This window comes from Musca vetustissima, unplaced genomic scaffold, assembly GCF_032173495.1.
Source record: "Musca vetustissima isolate MV318-11 ecotype Yass unplaced genomic scaffold, APGP_CSIRO_Mvet_v1 utg9142, whole genome shotgun sequence".
NCBI classification, from domain to species: Eukaryota; Metazoa; Arthropoda; class Insecta; order Diptera; family Muscidae; genus Musca; species Musca vetustissima.
In genome coordinates this window covers 447,589-468,646 of record NW_026886359.1, presented here as the reverse complement: position 1 = coordinate 468,646, position 21,058 = coordinate 447,589, and the positions used below count along the sequence as shown (strand labels likewise).

At 30.9% G+C, this 21,058-nt stretch overlaps 1 protein-coding gene across 1 annotated transcript in view; it reads left to right on the top strand.

The window, feature by feature from the left end:
• The window catches only part of LOC133333851 (dual specificity tyrosine-phosphorylation-regulated kinase 2), a 34,055-nt gene extending 28,393 nt beyond the window's left edge, over positions 1-5,662 (top strand). The window contains exon 7 of the mRNA XM_061542162.1: positions 4,583-5,662. Coding sequence (XP_061398146.1) covers positions 4,583-5,649 — 1,067 coding nt within the window. The 3' untranslated portion in view covers positions 5,650-5,662. The remainder of the gene's footprint in view (positions 1-4,582) is intronic.
• The last annotated feature ends 15,396 nt before the right edge of the window (positions 5,663-21,058 follow it).

Genomic DNA, 21,058 nt, shown 5'->3' with positions numbered 1-21,058 from the left:
GAAATATGCCAAAAATATTGGGTCTGAAAATCGTACATGGACTCTGATCCATGGAGGACCAATGTATCTTAAAAATATGGAATTGGCTAGTATTAGTATGGCGTAGGATATTTTATATTCTAAAAATTTAATTTAATAATTAAAAATATATAAATTTTATATATTTTTAAATTTTTAATTTAAATATTAAAAATTAATATTTTTAAAAACTATTACAAAATTCGAAATCAATTTAATTTTTTTCCTGACTTTCCATACAAACTTATGTTTAATTTATCATTGTCTTTATTTTTATTTTCTATATACATATATGTCACAGTTATATATTCATATACATATATGTATTTTTATATATGACAGCTAATCTGAATATGTGTGACTTTCCATTAGTTTGAATTCATTTCTTGCCTCAACACTTTTTCCACATTTGTTTTACCTCTCGCCCTTCACTTTGCCTCTCCGAGCTTCATCATAAAGGATTAAAATGAAATGTGTATTTGTCAAGGCGTTTAAGAGGAAATAATTATTAATATGGCTAATGAGTTGAGCTGACAAGTTGAGATGAAACTTTCATTTCGTTTATATTTATATATAAATGAAAATTAATTAAATGGGGGGAAAATACAAAGATATTTTCAAAGAATTTTGTAGAGAAAAAATTTTCTTAACATTTTAAGAAAAAATATTTTTTCACATGAAATCCGTAATGGATCTTAAAAATGGCACAATTGAGCTCTTTGTAAAAAAAAGTGAATCATCTACCTTAATTAATCCCTTATTTTTTAATCAGCAATAATAATTACAACAAATCTCTATCCTTGTTGCATCCTTTGCTGAATCATTGTGCCAAGCAAGAGCAATTAAAAACAAAAAACAAGTATCAAATAATTACAAACATTTTCTTTACCCCCCATTCATTCCACCAAGAGTAATCTGGCAATCGACTTGTTTTATTTTCTAATTTCCAGCAAACTTGTTTTCTAATTCTGCACTACTGACCTTGACCTTTTTTTGCTATTAAAAACCACATTCATACATTTATATGGTAGGTTTTTGTTTTTTGATTTTTGTTATTGTTTGTTGATGTTGTAGAACATAAATTTTAGTGGCCAAATGATTTAGCTTGGGCCCACAAAACACCATTTGCAAATGGCCAGCTAGAAAATTAAAAATACTCAAGAGAGTATATTGCAGGGCATCATCATAAACTTGAACACAGCAGCAGAATCCTTGACTAAACGCCAATTATTTAAACAAAAAAACGGGTCGATTCAACGTCATCGTCATAATCAGTATCACAATCCTAAGCAATATATTGTTTTTGGTAAAGATTCGAATGGGAAAAATCCCCTGCAATGCTATTGGATGACAACAAGTTGTGTTGGTGTGTTTGTGTTGTAAACCACAAAACATGGAAATTCATTGCAGTAGGACATTCAATTGAATGAGGTTGGAGGTTCGATGCAGGGATGCTATTTCTTCACTCTTTGGAAATTTAATTAAATTACAAGGGGGAGGATGAACACTGACATGAGTGGATAGATATGTAAGACAGAAAACAAAAAAATATACATTTGTGGGTTTTAAATGAAGGCAGTATACAAAAAAATGAAATATTATTTTCGTAGTTGACTAGAAGGAAATAATGAAAATATTGCCTAAAAATTATTTTCATTGTATAAAAAGCCATTGGAGATAATAAAAACAGTGTAAAAATTGATTTGTAATAATTTCCAATAAAAAACATGGTGTGGTGAATTTCTTAAGAAACTCACCACACATCAATTTTTGCAGAAATCGAAAGGTAATAAATAAATACATTGTAAAAGGTGGAAAAATAATTTAGAATGATTTCCAATAAAAAACAAGGTGTGGTGAATTTCTTAAGAAACTCACCACACATCAAATTTTGCAGAAATCGAAAGGTAATAGTCGGTACATTAAGTATAAAAATAAAATGCTGATAAAAAATCACAAAAATGGTGAGATACTAGGGGATGCACTTTTTTTGAGTTTTATTCAAAATTATACTCAAATATTGTTTAGAATGCCAAAAATATGTCCTAAAAATGATTTTCACTGCATTAAAAGTCATTAAAGACATTGTAAATAGTGTAGAAATTAATTTGGAATAATTTCCAATAAAAAACAAGGTGTGGTGAATTTCATAACAAACTCACCACACATGAAATTTTGCAGAAATCGGTGAAAAATCGCTTGTAGATTTAGTTAAAAATAACATTTTGACGAAAAATTGGAATAATCTAGGATAGATAAGTAGCAGAGAGTTAATTTTTATTTTCTTCTATGTTTCTTCACGAAAATTGCCTTAGAGACTATGTAAAAACTAGACTTGAATAATTTTCAATTAAAAACAAGGTGTGGTGAATTTCATAAGAAACTTCATTTAAGTTTTATCACAAATATTTTAAAGTGCAAAGTTTAATTGTATTTGTTACTTCCATTGTGAGTTATCTTCCGCCCCAACCAGACAGACGGGCAAACACACATTTGTAAATCGTCTGCTAATTCTCGGTAGCGGATTTGGTTTAAAACAAACGTGGAGTCTATAACCAAATATTTCGATGAGGCACATTTTTGCCTCATTAGCCATATAAAAATGTATCTTCCTTTCTTCTCCGGCATCTTACAGAGGGTTGATATTTTTCGTAGGTACAGAAAAATGTATTTTCTTTAATAAAATTGCACAATCAGGCTTAATTATGCCAAAATATAGAAAAATTATCTTTGTATAATGCATTTCCCGTGTGGTGAATTTCCCAAAAACTCACCACTCCAAAATTTCTTTGAAAATCAGGAATGTAACAATTTTCCATTCCAATAAAACCTAAAAAAATGGATTCTGTTTTCCTTCCTGGCATATTCCTTCCTGGTGAAATTTATTTAACTTCAAAAAATTAAATTTTCTATTAAAAATGCTACGTACAACTTTAAAATATCAAAAAACTGAAAAATTATCGAATTAGAGTGAATTTTTATTAATTCCCAGTGAAAACCAAGGTGTGGTGAATTTCTCAAAAAACTTACCACTCCGAAATTTTTTTGAAAATCAGGAATTTTAACATTTTTCATTCCAATCAAACTTTAAAAATGGAATTTCCTTTCCTTTTTGAAAATTTGACACCAATTTCTACATTCTAATAACAAAACATGAGGTTAATTTTTTATTATTAAGTTAATAAAAAAAACTCAGTTTTTTTAAAAATGTAAACTTTTTCTATAAAAAATTTGATAAGCTTTATTTACATATATTTTTTTATTTAGAAATTTTTAAATTTCCTTTCTATATTTTCCAGCATATTTAAATTTTCATTAAACTTCTATTATTCTCCTGTTAAATTTTAAACAATTTCCCTTTCTAGTCATATCTTTAAAATTTTAAATATTTTCCTTAGCTTTCCTTTCCTTAGTTTGATATGTTCTTCGTTTTGCCCTCTTACAAAGATGTCCTTCTATATTTCACATTTAGAAACTCTTGGAAGTTTTATTTGTCATTCTCTCTCCTTTTTCATGCTTTTCAATTTCTAGTCCATTTACATTGTAATGAAAAGGAAAAATAAAAAAAATCATCTACATAAATGTCCAATAACAATTTCCGCTTAGAAATGCTTTGAATAAATCTGCAAATATCGTATGAAGAAACGTTTTTTTTACATTAACACGCACGTGCGTAATTAATCTGTGCAAATAGCCCTAGCCAAACAACCAGTCAGCAAGGATAATGTACAAATCCTTGGCCTCACTTTATTTTGAAATAAGAGAAGACCATGCGGAACAAATAAGGACAACTGATATTAAAAAGGTTATCCCGAACATTTTCTTTTATATGGACTTACAAACAAACAAATCTTCTCGGAAAAGGAGAATCAAATATCTTCACACATTTTCTTCCCTTTATGTAGACTTTTATGTACATCATATTTTTGTGTATTATATACATTAAATAGCATTTAGATAATAAAAGCAACAACAAGCCATGCAAATATCCTGTAATTTATATACACAAATACGTAAACATATGCTAGCATATTGTTACAGGAAAGGCTATGAGAAAAATATTCTTCTGTTTTTGTTTCCTCCTGGTCCTCGGCCATTGTTTGTGAATGTAGCAAATTTTTACAAATTATCATTGTGATAAAATCTAATGTATAGAGTTTCCTGGTTAATTGCCGGCCATGTCATGGAAAATTGACCTTCTACAAATAAATTCACAGGCTGCAGTGCGAAGGAAAAGCTTAATTGAGAGATAATGTAAGACGATAAGGGGAACATAAGCAGTGTATTAAGGCATTGTTTACAGGGAAGAAGGAAAAAATGTCATAAATAGTGGAAGGAGGGAAGAAAATGATGTCGTGATATAAAATATAGAAGGAAAATACATTTATTGAAGCAATATACAATAAAGGGCGTTAAAAATGGTTTCGATTGATCGAGACACCAAATTTGATTGAAATAAATGATTTCGGACGATTTTAGACCAAAATAAAGGTGTGGTGAAATTCTTATGAAACTCATGTTCTATTAAACCCCTAATAACCATCTCTCTCCTTCCCCCTTCCAGGTTGCATTCTTGCCGAACTTTACACCGGCTTCCCCTTGTTCCCCGGCGAAAATGAAGTCGAACAGCTAGCCTGCATTATGGAAATACTTGGACTGCCGCCAAAAGATCTCATTGCCACAGCTACCAGACGTCGTCTGTTCTTCGATTCACGTGGTGCCCCGCGTTGCGTGACAAATTCGAAGGGTCGCAAACGCACCCCCGGCACCAAAAACCTCTCCCAGGTGTTGGTATGTCAAGATCGTCATTTCATTAATTTCCTTTATCGTTGTCTGGAATGGGATCCTGCGGAGCGTATGACCCCCGATGAGGCCGCTCATCACGAGTTCTTGCAACCATCTTCGTCTTCCCGTCATCGTTCGTGTCGCATGTCAACATCATCATCCACCGGTGGACTCAATTCATCCTCGCAGAAATCATCGTGTTACAGTTTTGCCGATATCTCACCCTCGGCCGCGAATGGCGGTGGCAGCGGTCCCGTTGTGGCCTCCATTACCAGCACCACAACCGTTAGCAATGCTGCCATCACCACCACAACCAACAAATCGACACGCTCCACAAACATACCCCACATGACCACATCAACTACCAATGGGGGCAGTGGCAGCCATCATCATGTCTCCACATCACTGCATCCCACACATGCTCAGTCCTCAGGTCATTTACCCGACATTAAGCTATCGGCTGGTGATAAGTACAATAGCATGCAAAAAATGGCTGTGCGTTCGAAGATAACATCATCGGTATCAGATCTCGAATCCGTGCAACAATATTCGTTGCATCGTCTCTACGGAACCACAGGTGGTTCCAATGGCACCCTAGTGGGTGGTCACAGCAATTCACATCTTACACAATCTGCATCACGTAAACACTTGATAACCGGTACCGTGGGTTCAACATCATCGATCAAATACGGCGGCATTGCCACACTGGGTCATACCCATCACAATGGTCATCATGTGCCGCAATTGAATGGCTCCTCGCATCATACCACAGCCTCGAATAACAATATCAATATGTCACATTCGCAATCGACTGGCGATGTGTCGGCCATTTTCGGACGTGCTTGACTTCGTGCCCGACCCACAAAACTTGAGCTCAAAAAATGCAAACTAGTCAATATGGTGGATTTTTGGAGCTAGAAGTGGAAGCAACTGGGCACGGACAATAGTAATCATGATCATGATGAGACAAAAACGTGAAAGGAGGTGGATTGTATAAGGGAAGAAAATACGACGAAATAGTTGATTGTCCGTCTAAAGAAAAAAAGTAAAATGGTAATGAATGGAGTTTCCCGGAGAAAATGATGCAAACAAAATATAGCTGTGTTTTTAAGAAAAGTTTTTAATTTTTAATTTCATTTCTTTCTCTAGTTGATAAGAATTAATAATTAGTGTTTAAGCAAACAACAAAAAGTGATCAATATATATCTATACAATTAATACATGAAATATTTAATAAAATAAAAAATAAATAATTAATATAAAAATAATAAAAAATATAACCGGAAGAAAACATTAAAGGAAGCAGTAACATGATAGAAAAATAGAAGAAACCAATTGCTCAATGTAACGAATAAATAAAGGAACGAATTGAAAAACCAGTAATTAAAAAACAATGAAATAAAAAAATTCACCATGGCTAAAAAATGGTTTAAAATGCAGGGAAATAATTTTTGATTAACGGGGTTCGTTTGAAAATGTTTTGGAATTACATTTTGTGGAATAATCTTCGTGTGGTGAATTTCTCAAGAAACTCACCACGGGTTGAAAATTGCGGAAAAAGGAAAATTAGGACTTTTCATTCATTTCTGTGTATAAAAAATAATTTTTGGAATTATTATAGAGATTCAATAGTGGTGAAAGTGTAGAAAACTCAATGTAAAAAATTTTCGATTGTTGGTTTTCGTTTCGAAATGATTAGAAGAATTATTTTCTGAAAGAAAATAAGTATGGTGAATTTCTTGAAAATTTCACCACGACCTGAAAATTGAAGAAAAAAGAAAAATGTGGTTATTTTATACATTTCTATGTATGAAAAATATTTTGAAGAATATTTTTTCCAAATCCTTTTCAAAAAAATTCAACAAGTTTTCAATTTTTTGGACAATTTTTAAAAATGTTTATAGTGGTGAAATATTTCGTTGGCTGTGTTGGGTTAGAGATGTTTTTCTGATACATTTTTTTGCAAAAGAGGTGGTGTGGTGAATTTTTCGAGAAACTCACCACGACTTGAAAATGCTATAGAATGAAATAGAAACGCCTTTAAAACATTTCTAAATAAAAATTAAATTCTTTTCGATAAGTTTTTAAAGTTCTTATGGTGGTGAAATTGATTTTTATAACAACTAGAAAAATTTCGATTGCAATTTTAAGTTCTGAATATTTTTATGATACATTTTCTATAAAAAAACTTGGTGTGGTGAATTTCTATAGAAACTCACCACGGCTTAAAAATGCCACAGAATGAAATAAAAACACCATTAAAATATTTCTAAATAAAAATTAAATATTTTCGATAATTTTTAAAAGTTCTAAAAGTGGTGAATTCAATTTTTATTACAACTACAAACTTTTCGTTGGCTGTTTTGGATTGGAAATATTTTTCTGATTCATTTTCCGCAAAAAACTTGGTGTGGTGAATTTCCATGGAAACTCACCACGGTTCGGAAATTTCACCAAATGAAAAATAAACACTTTTTAAACATTTCTAAACAAGAAAAAATATTTTTGGAATTATTTTAAACAATCTACAGCCATTCTATTGCTGTTTAATTCACCACAAAACGTGTTTATCGTTCCCAATTGGTTTGTAACCCTTTCAAAATCCATTTTAAACCATCTTTAGGCCATGATGATTTGTATATACAGTGGTGGCCACAGAATTAAAACATTTACTGTGGTAAACATTTTTTGATCAGCCCTCGATTCGTTTGAAGTATTTTTGAAAATTTTTTAATTCAGAACACTTCGATATACTGCACTTAAGAGATTTAGTGTGGAAATGGAAAATTATTTCATGCAATTTTTCCATAAATAACGGTTTTTATGAAAATACATCGACTTTGAAGTGGCCATATAATTAAAACATTGTGTAATTTTTTACTTTACTGCATTTTTTTTAATATTTTTTAAAAAAGCTCTTTAATTTAGTTAAATTATGTAAACTAAGCACCGATAAAATCATTTACTGATAAAAATTTTTGAAAAAAATCTGTAAAATCTATCAAATTGCCAAAAATTTGTACAGTACACCTTACATTCAGAAAATAACCCTTATTATAGAAAATAAAGGTCCGAATGCACCAGAAATTGCTAGAATTAGTAAAAAACAATAAATAATTCTCAAAATAAATAAATATTTGAAATAAAAACTTAAAAAATGGGAATTAACCTAAAGGAACGATTCAATTTCAATAGCCTTTATTGAAGAAGGCCGGAATATTTTTGCAGTATGTGAGGAAATATCGATTGATATTGGCATTTATTACATCAAATCGATTGTTCGAGTAGTACAGAATATATTTTATCAAAAAATATACCAGTCACAACAGAAAGAACAGAGATCAATGCCTATGTTGACGAGTAAAAGATTCCGCCACACAGCAGCATTTTTGATGCTCAACACAAGACTTTAAATATTTGTCAAATTGTAAAATTTTTCTTTCTTTTAGGCTAAAATAGATTAAATGGGCATTATTCTCTCCAAAAAATATTATTTTGGAAAAATATTGTCATGTTCAATAGATTTGAAGGGTCAAGAGTTAACCATCAAACATGCTGCTGTGTACCAGAAACGTTTTCTCGTCAACATAGGTGTTGATCTCTGTTCGTTCTGTTGTGACTGATAAATTTTTTGATTAAATATATTCTGTACTACTCGAACAATCGATTTGATATAATAAATACCAATATCAATCGATATTTTCTCACATACTGCAAAAATATTCCGGCCTTCTTCAGTAAAGGCTATTGAAATTGAATCGTTCCTTTAGGTTAATTCCCATTTTTTGAGTTTTTATTTCAAATATTTATTTATTTTGAGAATTATTTATTGTTTTTTACTAATTCTAGCAATTTCTGGTGCATTCGGACCTTTATTTTCTATAATAAAGGTGATTTTCTGAATGTTAGGTGTACTGTACAAATTGTTGGCAATTTTGATAGATTTTACAGATTTTTTTCAAAAATTTTTATCAGTAAATGATTTTATCGGTGCTTAGTTTACATAATTTAACTAAATTAAAGAGCTTTTTTAAAAAATATTAAAAAAAAAATGCAGTAAAGTAAAAAATTACACAATGTTTTAATTATATGGCCACTTCAAAGTCGATGTATTTTCATAAAAACCGTTATTTATGGAAAAATTGCATGAAATAATTTTCCATTTCCACACTAAATCTCTTAAGTGCAGTATATCGAAGTGTTCTGAATTAAAAAATTTTCAAAAATACTTCAAACGAATCGAGGGCTGATCAAAAAATGTTTACCACAGTAAATGTTTTAATTCTGTGGCCACCACTGTATATATATATATATATATGCTAATGAATTCCCATTATTTCAATGGTAATTCATACAAACAAAACATACAATGAATTTGCATACAAGTTTTATACTACCATAACCATAAGCCAGTAAATCAATGGTTTGTAATAATTAAATATTATTAAACTCTAATGGATTTTATATATAAAAATAAATACTAAAAGTAAATTAAAAATAAATACATACATATGTTTAATGTAACTAAATCCCCACCCTATCTTCCTGTTACAGAACAAAAACAACAGAAAAGAAAATAATGGAAATACATTTAAAGTAATTGTATATTTATATATATAGCATCCATATATGAAATATGTGATTATTATATGTTTCCTTTAATTTTTCTCTCCTACCATGGCTACCACAACAAAATAGAACAGGAATCAACCGTATATACATACAAAAATATATATAGTGTGTAGCTAATATACAATGTGTCTGTCTATATAAAATAATTCAATAACACAAATAACGAACAAGTTTTATAAACCTCCCTCCCTCTCCTCATCTAGACCAGTAAAACTAAATGTTGAATAAAACAAAAAAAAAATGATTATAGTTATATGTATACATACAAAAATTTTCATTGCCAATAATTATTATAAATAAAAAATATATATAAACAAGAAATGGGGTATCTACCCCCCCAAATATATCCCCAATCTAAGAATAGCAAACAAACTTCCCCTAAAGTATTTAAGTGACTATATAATTGTGCAGTTTACGAGTTTCAATTACTCCAAGGCATTAAATTATGCAGAAGAAAAAATTGCCGTAATTATAATTAGGGTAATTTTTGCCAAGTTATTATATATTGCCCGAATATATATTCTCTAGACTTTATATATACATAATTATTAAAATCTGTATATTGACAAATAATAACTGTCCTATTATTGTTTAAGTTTTCAAATTAATTTTTCATTTTCTATTTTATGTTTGCCAGTTATTTTATGCTAAATTTTATTCTATATTTTTAATATTTTTGTTTTCTGAACTCTTAGTTTTTAGCAAAAATTAAAAAAAATATATAACCTCAAATATTTCATCACAAAATTTTTATATATCACTCACATCATCCACAACAAAAACAAAACAAACAAAAAACGTGTGTTCGAATTACATATATATTTTATTCTTAGATTATAACAATTATTATAATTTTATTTTTTGTTTTCCTATCATTTAATTATAAGTCTGTATACACAAATAAAGAATACCATATATATTATACATATATAGAATATTTCAAAATTAATTGTAATTAACGTATAAATTGTATTATACAAAACCAACAACAACAAAAATCATATAAAAAACACAAACAAAAAATCAAAAACAATCAATTTATCTTTTAATAAAAATAAAGTTAATTACGAAAATTTAAACAAAAAAAAATTAAAAACAAAAACTGTGTGGACTTTTTTGATTTTGAATATTAGGAAAAAAATATAGCTTAATATTTTAAAGATGCTTTTCTATGTTATAGAGTGATTATATTGTGTAAATAATTCCAAATTGCGCTTTATAAACATTTCTTACAGGGAAGTTCATATCTATTCGAATAATAAATAGGACAGACGATGGTCATAAGGGAAACATATATCTTATTTGAAGACATACAAAATTTTTATTAATGTGACAAAGACGAGAAATAATTTTTGTTTTTATAGAAAATAAAAAAATTTGTGTTTGCAAAATAGTCCGCATGAATCCCAGTTTATTGTTTTTATAAAAAAAAACAACTATTTATTAGTGGAGAATATATGGCATTGTTCGCCGAGGGGTAAGGCAGGGAAGACTATAGTTTCGGATCTCGCCGCTGATCCTCATCCGTTCCCTTAGTTTTTTTTTTGCTTCTATACAAAAAACCTTTCATACCCAAATGTCTCTTGTAACAAAGCGAAGTACTTAGCTGACCAAGAAATAAACTGAATGAGAATTTCGCTGGTGCCTCACTTCGAGGTTAACAAGGCATTTGCAAACAATACCATACCTTTCCCACTGTTGTGTGTTGTCACATCGCGACGAATGCACACAACGACTTGGTTGGCGTTGCTATATACAGCAACAAACCAAACAATTTAACCGTGGAACTGGAAATAAAAAATATTTTATATTGGAGGAAAAACTAAATGTGGCGAATTTGTTGTGGAATCCACCATCAAAATTCCAAACAAATAATCTTTGAGACGATAAAATATGTATGCTAGTGGGTAAATCGGAGATACAAGGGGTATGGAACTTGAATTCAAATTTGAAAAAATTTACAGCACAATTGACAAACGCCATTGTAGATTTATTTCGAAAGAATTTGCAGTTAAAAATATACTGGTAAATATTTGAGACGATTCCGGCAGTTCTTCATAATTTACAATTTATACGAAATTTATTAGTGTAAATGTTTAAATGATGTATTCTGCGAAAGGATCGAGTAAAAAATCGTTTTCTTGTCTTAAGGACATTATTGTAGAATCGAAAAATCTTGTTGTGTTAATGGAAACAAGGACGAAAAAGATGAACAAGGGGTTGATATGCAAGGACAATTCCAAACAGAGAGCGGAGCAGTATAGTCGGGCCGGGGCCGACCTAATCTTAACTCTAAGTTTCTGCGGATCTTTATTCCGAGCCTAGGTAATATTTTGCGATATTTTCAATCTCTTTGTCGATTATGGTCAACTGCTCCTCTGTGGTATATTTTATGAATGATGTTTTCCGCAATAAAACTTTACTCCACAAGATTAAAATTTTATTACGTAACACAAAAAAATGTTCATTAGTTTGACCTGCTAAATATTGACCGTTTATTATAAAGACAGTTATTTCCCCAGCGTAACATTTCTGATGTTCGACTTACAATAGTAAGAAAAAAATAGTAAAACCATAAATGAAGTTGTAAATATCAACTAATCACCAAATAGCATAGACGTCGTCCTTGACCATAAGCCGAACTTCAAATAAATTATCAAAACGATCAGAGCGACATTTCCGCCACCTAGTATTGTAATGGTAATACTAAAGAATATCAGAATACGTAGACACCTTTAATAAGCTAAATATAACTCCCACATCCGAGTAGATGAAACAAAACATTTGTATCATTTGAAGGTCAACCACTCCTCTTGAATATGTTCTTTAGGAGTAAATATTCGCCATAGAATCAAAATGTTGTAATTTTTTCGCACAAATGTCTAGATTTATTTGGCCAGTAAATAGTGATCGATCTTCATCAAAACAGAGATGCATATTCGATGGTTAGACACTTACTCTGTGTAAAATTTCGTGATTTTCGGGTCATCATTACGGCTTCTAGATACCGATCATTGTCAAAAAACAATGGGGGTTTCCATGGCCAGAACCAGCCTACATGCAAAATTTCGGGACTATGGGTCCATAACCCTGGCCTGTATCGTGTTTACAAATTCTAATGGACAGACGGACGAACTGACACACATATCTAGGTCGACTCAGCTAGTCGAGATATGACGATCGGTATACTTAAACGTGAGGCTACGCCCAATATTTCATGGCTTCACAAAGTTGTGTAGGATATAAAATATTCATTATTCGATTTAACTTAAGACATGTCATGTAAAAAATGATCGTGTTATAACCGCAAAGTTAAGTTATAAAGTTTTGTCTTCATGAATCATAAATAAAAAACTTGACCGGTGCCGTATTCGTCTTTATGGTTTATTAACCCTTTATGGTCCGATTTTGTCCATAGACAAAAAATTTTTTTGAAGCTTATATTTAATGCGCAGCTGGGAAATATATATTTTGAATTGCATATTTTAAGACCAGATAATGGACGACACATTGAAAAAAGAGAAATTTGAAAAAATACATAGGCCTTGAGGACTTTTTGATAGAACCAAAGAGTAATTTAATGGGACCCCCACCCCATTCTCGGGGTCAAAATTTTTTTGATTTAATTCGAATCTACACTAATTCAAGAATATCCCTACAAAATTTCAAGTGAAAATCTCAAGAACTCTTGAAGATATAGCCGATTTATTGTGTCAGCATCAAGTGACGGCTAAAGGGCTTCTCAAAGTTTAAACACGTTTTTCTCTTTTGTGAATGGCGGGCACGATAACTCAAAAACTAATAACCCAATCGATTCCAAATTGTTCGTATGAACTAGGATAAAACCAAACGGCGAAGATCTTCCTTATTTTTTAACTTAGTTTGTGGTCAAAAATCGGCGATTTTCCAAAAATATTTTTTCAAAGGTCCGCCATTTTTCCAATTTTAGAGCGAAGTCAATAATCCAACTCTTTTTAACCGTTGGAATTTTCGGATTCCGATGTTCCAGTGAGGAGTTATCATGCCCACCATCAAAAATAAGGACTTTTTATTAATTACAAAAAACAACAACATTTTTTTTTTTTTTTTTTTTTTTTTTTTGTAACTTATTTTTCTTCTCTTTTAAATCTTTCATGGAATATTTTTAAGGGGCTCACATTTTTACAAAATATTGCTAACATAATTAAGAGTTTAACTACAAGTAGTCTCTATACATGTGGTAGTATTTTAGTTTTATAAATTTTCGCCCCATATATTCCCCTCTATCTATAAATCTTATCCTAATCTACTCAGACTTTATACGATGTTAAACATTCCTTTTCTGTGTAACCATATATTTAAAATCAAGCTTCAATCGCATTCGTCTATCGAAATATTTTTTGGAAATACATGTGTGCATTTAATGACATATGTTTCATATATCTCTAAAAATTGCAATCAAACACACTATACATATTCAAACTGGAATAAAAAAATAAATGGTTTAACACCATTAAAAAGTCTACACTGTTGTATTCCTATTAGTTTTAAGCGTATTTATATAAAACATGTATTTAAATAATAATTTTTAATCCAGTCTTGCCACATTTATTATAATGGAATTTGTAGTCTTCTTTGAAGGAAAATAAATAAAAATACAACAGAAAAAATAACTAAATGGTTTTAAAATATATTAATAATGGAAATATTAGAGGGCCAAAAGAAAACAGAAAAATGTCAAAACAAAATAGACAAAGAAGACAAAGTTTGATATGTTAAATATAAAGTTTGATATAAAAAATATATAGCCATAAAAAATTAATATTAAATTTAAATATAAAATAAATTTAAATATATAATAATTTTAAATATAAAATAATTTTAAATAAATAATTAATTTAATTAATTGATATATTTAAATGTAATTTATAGAATTTATTATATACGTGTATATGTAAAGTGTAGTTAGACTTTTGTAAGTAGTAGTGCAATTGTGTTTTTTGTAATTCTCTTTCTCAACTATAATCATGTATATTTTTAAAAAATATATTTTTTAAATTAATTAATATTCCATTAAACAGTAAGTAATCAAAAATAGTACAAATATTTATATTTGGTAAATATATGTTTAGAATGTCAAGGCCATTTTTCAAAACCTTTTGTCCTCAGTAATTGAATTTTTTTTTTCTTTAGAAAAAAATATGTCCTCAAAAAAACTTAAGGACATCTTTTCTATAGAAAAGTGTTTGTGCTCAGCAATTGAGAACTTCTTTCTAAAGAAATAGTGGCCTCCGTATTTTTTTCTATGAAAAAATTGTCCTTAAGGACTTTTTTATAGGAAAAAAAGCTGACAAAATTAAGGACTTTTTCTATAGAAACAATTGTTCCCAGTATTTGAGGACTTTTCCTATAGAAAAAAAATATGTCCTCAGTAATTGAAATTTTTTTATAGAAAAAATTGTCTTCAATATTTGAAGATATTTTTCTATGGAAAAAATTTGTCCTCAGTAATTGAGGACTTTTTTCTATATAATTGTATAAAAATTGTCCTCACCAATTGAGGCCTTTTTTTCTATAGAAAAAAATGTCCTCAGAAATTGAGGACTTTTTTCTATAGAAAAAAAATTGTCCTCAGTATCTGAGGACTTTTTTCTAAGAAAAAAAGTTTGACATCAGTAATTGAGGACTTTTTTCTATAGAAAAAATTTTGTATTAATTGAAAACTTTTTTCCTATAGAAAAAAATATGTCCTCAAACAAACTTGAGGACATCTTTTCTATAGAAAAGTGTTTGTGCTCAGCAATTGAGATTTTTTTTCTATAGAAAAACTGGCCTCCGTAACTGAGGATTTTTTTCTATGAAAAAAATTGTCCTTAAGGACTTTTATAGGAAAAAAAGCTGACAAAATTAAGGACTTTTTCTATAGAAAAAATTTTGTCCTCAGTAATTGAAAACTTTTTTCCTATAGAAAAAAATATGTCCTCAGTAATTGAGAAATTTTTTATAGAAAAAATTGTCTTAAATATTTGAAGATATTTTACTATGGAAAAAAGTTTGTCCTCAGTAATTGAGGACTTTTCTTTCTATAGAAAAATTTTTGTCCTCAGTAATTGAAGACTTTTTTTCTATAGAAAAAATTTTCCTCAGTAATTGAGGACTTTTTTCTATAGCAAAATTGTCCTCAGTAAATGAGACTTTTTTCTATAGAAAAAATGTCCTCAGAAATTGAGGATTGTTTTCTATACAAAAATATGTCCTCAGAAATTGAGGATTTTTTTCTATAGAAAAAAAATTTCCTCAGAAATTGAGGACTTCTTTTCAAAAAAAAAAGTTCTCAATAAATGAAGACTTTTTTTCCTATAGAAAAAAATGTGTCCTCAAAAAAATTTGAGGACATCTTTTCTATAGAAAAGTATTTGTGCTCAGCAATTGAGAACTTTTTTTCTATATAAAAAAAGTGACCTCCGTAAGTGAGAATTTTTTTCTATGAAAAAAACTTTTTTATAGGAAAAATCTGTCAAAAATGAACCCCTCGGAATAACTAATAAATAAACTTTCATATATCAGTGTATACCACCATCATTAATTTTACTAAAATTAGTTAAAAAAAACATAAAAACAAAATATATCATAGATTTGTCAAAAACCCCTCAAATATTTACAGTTGTATGAACTTGAAATAAATGTAAGACCTCTTTTTCTAAGGTTATTGTAACAAAACTTCAAAACAAAAAAATAACAACAAAAATATATATAGCAACAACTACAATACAATTTAGTTATTTGTCTATATCGATTAGCTATTAAAATAATGTATATCTATCTCTCCCTCCCCCCATGACGAGCTTCCCCTCAAGGAAGACACCTGTAGTTAATGGTAGTTTTTACTAACAATGAACAAATAAAACTTTTTATTATTAATTATTCCTATAACAACAACAATATTAATTACAAACAAAACAACAACATCCACAAAAACCAAAAAACAGTTAATTATAATTATCTATATACCAAAACCAATTCAAAAATAATATATATACACACATACATATAAGAAGTAAAAAATCCATTATTGTAATAACCTTACCTTATAAAATTCGATCATTATTGAAATATCTGAAAAGAGAAAAAAAAAACAAAATATGAAAACAAATATCAGCAACAACAACAAGAAAAAATCATCCCAAAACTCCAAAAAAGAAACAGAAACATCAATAAAAAAAAATTATGTTATGAAATATTACAGCAGAAAGAAACATTCCATAAAATTTTGAGAGTGTGTTTTATTAATAATTTATTTTAAATCAGTGTTGAGTTATTCCGAACAGGTAAGTTTTTTAATGTGATGTTAATAACTGATTAAATGTGTTGAAATCAGTAATTAATTTGGGGATGCAATAAAAAATGAGGAAGAAGAGTCGACATCGTTAGGCTCAGAGGAAATATCGGTGCTGTAAATTTTATTGGAAAAAGTTCCATTTGTTAATGGTTTATCAATGAGCCATAGAAAACCTGGTAATATGATTAATTTGCAACTAAGGTCATGAAAAGTAGGCCTTCCACAGGTAATCATAAAGTAGTTCCCCTATATTTATTACTTATTGAATTCGTATACAGATTTATTACTTTTATTGTTTAGGAAGAAAATGTCTTCCGAACACACACAACTATTCCATAGGTCTTCAAGATTCTCCAGAGGACTAGAATACATCTTCTATATTGATACATTTTATATACAATAGTATAGACTTATATTGGGTGGCGTAAGATTATGATTGATACCAAGCAACGGCTCTGATTGGCTTTAACATGGTGAAGTCCAGGCTTATCTTGGTCCCTCTTTCATCTCAATTGTGGACACTGACCTCCCCGCGGTGTCACTTGGGGAGCTATTTTCATCACTCGTTGAAATAGGGCCGCGAGTTCACCCATAAGAACTATAAAAAATGGGTTGAGGCGTCGATTTACTTGCCCACTCTCGGAAAACCCAACCAACTATGAAAAAGCAAAGAAAAAGAAAACCAAACCCCCCTAATGTTGACGACCCCTGTTCTCGCTTTGGCAGATGTACTCAAGAAGTACAAAGCCGATATTATTGCCTTACAGGAAATGCTATGGAAATGGACTGGCGTAAGTAAATCAGAAGATTATTATAGCTGCCATGCCAACGAGACATGAATTTGGCTGCGGATTTATGGTTAACAGGATAATAAAAGACCTTGTCTCCAGATTCACTCCAATAGATGAGCGAATTGATATAATCCTTATAAAAGCGAAGTTCTTCTACATCAGACTCATTTGCGCCCATGCTCCGACCGAAGATAAAGATGAACAGACCAAAGACATATTTTACGAGCGTATAGGAACAGCATATGATCGTTGCCCTGGCCATGACATTAAAATTTTGCTAGGAGATTTTAATGCAAACATCGGAAGGGAAAATATTTTTTCATTCCTCCTTCGGAAAATTCAGTCTCCATGAAGAAACATTAGACAACCGCATGAAGTCCGGAAATTTTACCAACGACAGTTCATAGTTCACAGAAAAGGTCATACAAGAAGCAAATGTGATCAGAAATGTCACTCCGCATGTTACTCGCCTACGCCGATGACATCGACACAATGGGTCGAACATTGAGAGTGTTAACAGCCACCTTTGAACAAATTGAAAAGGATTCTCCCAAAATGGGCATGGCAGTAAATTACGAAAAGACCAAGCTGATGGAATCAACGCGCAAGACGGCCAGTAGACTTGGACCAACTGTGGAACTTGAAAACTACAGCGAACAATTTTATATACCTTGGCACCACCATAAAAAAACATAATGGCACCAGGTTTTGAAATCCGGAGGAGATTAGTGTTGGTGAAGTAGTTTTGGTCTGAGTAAGCAATTCAGATACAAGGCCAACTCTCGCCAGACCAAACTCACACTCTACAAGACGTTGATACTACCCGTGCTGATGTATGGATCAGAAGCATGGGTATTTGCGCCAGCAGATGAGACAGCTCTTGGAGTGTTTGAGAGAAAAACTCTCCGAAAGATCTACGGGCTGCTCTGTGTCGACGGTGACTTTCGCCGTCGAATGAACCACAAGCTTTACAATCTTTACAACACTTGTTTGATCAATTATAGTTATCTTTTGTATCGAAATAATTTGGAAAAAACATATGCGAATTTTTTAACACCAATGCAGAGGTCGGTATGAGTGTCGTCTTAACAATGGAATTGAAAACTAGTCACAACCAAGTGAGTGGAAAGTCGTCGGTTCTTGGCAACGGAAACAGTAGTCAAATAAACGATGGCAGAAACAACCACCATGTAAGGGGAGACGAATTGAATGGAAATATATAGTTTATTTTGAGACTCATTCTTTGACGCTATTGTTTTCCTAAATTGACGTCCATATGTCGACGCCTCCGAACCATAGTATGTTAAGTCGACTTAGCATGTTTTAAAGTTCTTCACGTTTTTAGATACTACGGTCCTTAATTTAAACTCACTGAAATTTTGGTAATCATCGGTCAACCCAAACCAAAGTTATAAGCAAAAATGTACTTAGCATGGCACGTACGATTAAAGAAACTTCCATACTTTGAAAGCTTCTACCGAAAAACTCACTTTTCAGACTTAGCATACTATGGTTCGGAGTCGTCGATATTTGGTATATATATATATATATATATACCGATTTATCTTGTTTATTGTCTTATACTTAAATTTGATGCAGAATATTTTTGTCCTTTGTGCCATCCTTCTAAAACGACATCTAATGGCGGAAATTGACACAAACTCGAAATATGATCGGTTTTAACCCTACAATGAGTTTTTATATATTATTAAAGATTTTTGAGGTTTAAGCTGATTTTCGAATTTTGGTCTATTCTGCGTAAAACTTTATGGCGAACATTTTGTAGAATATTCTGACCTGCTGGAACCCCGTTTTAAATGAGCATTCTATCATTTAGATTCATTTAGATAATCGACCGACGTATTAGACAAAAATATTCTTCGTATTTATATCAGTAATATTGTCAAAGTCACCATATACCAAGGTATATATATTACAATGGTCCTTCGAGCCGGATCAGTGACCGATTGTGGAGGAAATCGATGCTGAAGAATTAACCTTAAAGGTAGAGGAGATTCTGTCAGACAAAAAATAATTGAAAAATAAAATGCTGAGTAAAAAGGAGACTGCGGCAAGGAAGAAGGCGTTGAAAAAAAAATTGCATAAAATAAAATGCTTACCCTAAAAAGATGAGCCAGACACAGCATCGGCAACGACTAAACTTCAGTTAGAGATAAGCTCTCTACTCGTTAATATTGACATGTTCGCGTTGACAGCGAGGCATTGTGTCGGTGAAGCATCGATTCTGAGCATAGCGGCTGCATATAAAAGGGACGAGGATATGGAGTCCCTTACCCTAGAAGATGAGTCGGACAGAGCATCGGTACCGACTGAACTTCAGTTAGAAAAAAGCTCTCTACTAATTAATATTGACATGTTCGCAGAGGGAATCGATCGACTGTACTGTGGTGCAGTTGCTATATGTATATATAGAAAATCGGTGGATGGGTATATTGGAGAAGAAAACCATTATGGCAGGAGGGTTAGGCCAGTCCAAGAACAAATTGGCAGTCTTCAGTCGGCATTGGAGTAGCGCGACAAAATTTTAGGACAGCGAAGTATGTGTCCGTGACGTGGTGGAGTTACCGGCAAGAAATAAGGGTTCCCATAAAGAAAAGTTGCAGTCGTTATAGGCAAATGATAAAGCGGCAAGAGATAAACGCCACGAATTGGAATATCAAGTTAATGAACATAAAGGTGAATTGGTGGCCAGAAAGCCCAGGCAGCAAAAAACGTCTCTTTTCTTAGTGAAGACCACAAAATCTTCTTATAGGACACCTGTAGCATTTGTTAAAGAAGCCTTCTTTTAAAAATCCAAAAGGATGATGTTGTTATAGAAGATAAAGAGCTCTTCATAAGGAGGAAAATAGGTCGTCTTATGTTCTTCTTCGTATAGATTTCAAAATTATCATCTTATTATTATTTTTTTATTTAAATTGACCCACAAGATAAAAAATGTAGGGACAATTTGTGGTCACTTAAATAAATTATTTTTGTGATTGTATATCCGAATAAAAATAGAATTTTTCCAACTTTCCCATTTGACCTTAACTTTGGTTAATGTCTTTATTATATAGCAAAATTTTATAATTTTTAAAACCAAATTTTTAAAAGGTTACAAATAATTATTTCCGGTATTTCTGAAAATCTCCGACCGCCAATTAAAAATATTACAAATTGATTAAAATGATAACAAAAGCCCCCTTTTTTAAAACCATTCAAAAACAAGTTACCACAATCGAAATCGAATTGAAGGGTTAATAGGACAATAATTGTTGGGTGAATGTTGTAATCGAGCGAACGCAATTAATAAGAATTCCCACAATTAAAGCGAAAGTAAAAGTTATGATCAGAAATTCTCTTCTTCCATATTGAAAGAAACGAAGATGAAAGAGAAATATAAAATAACAACAACAATAATAAAAGGCAACACAACACTTGACTTCTTCCACCTATTCATTCGAACTCATCCACACTTGCCATTAAGCCAAAACAAATTTTGATGATCATGTGA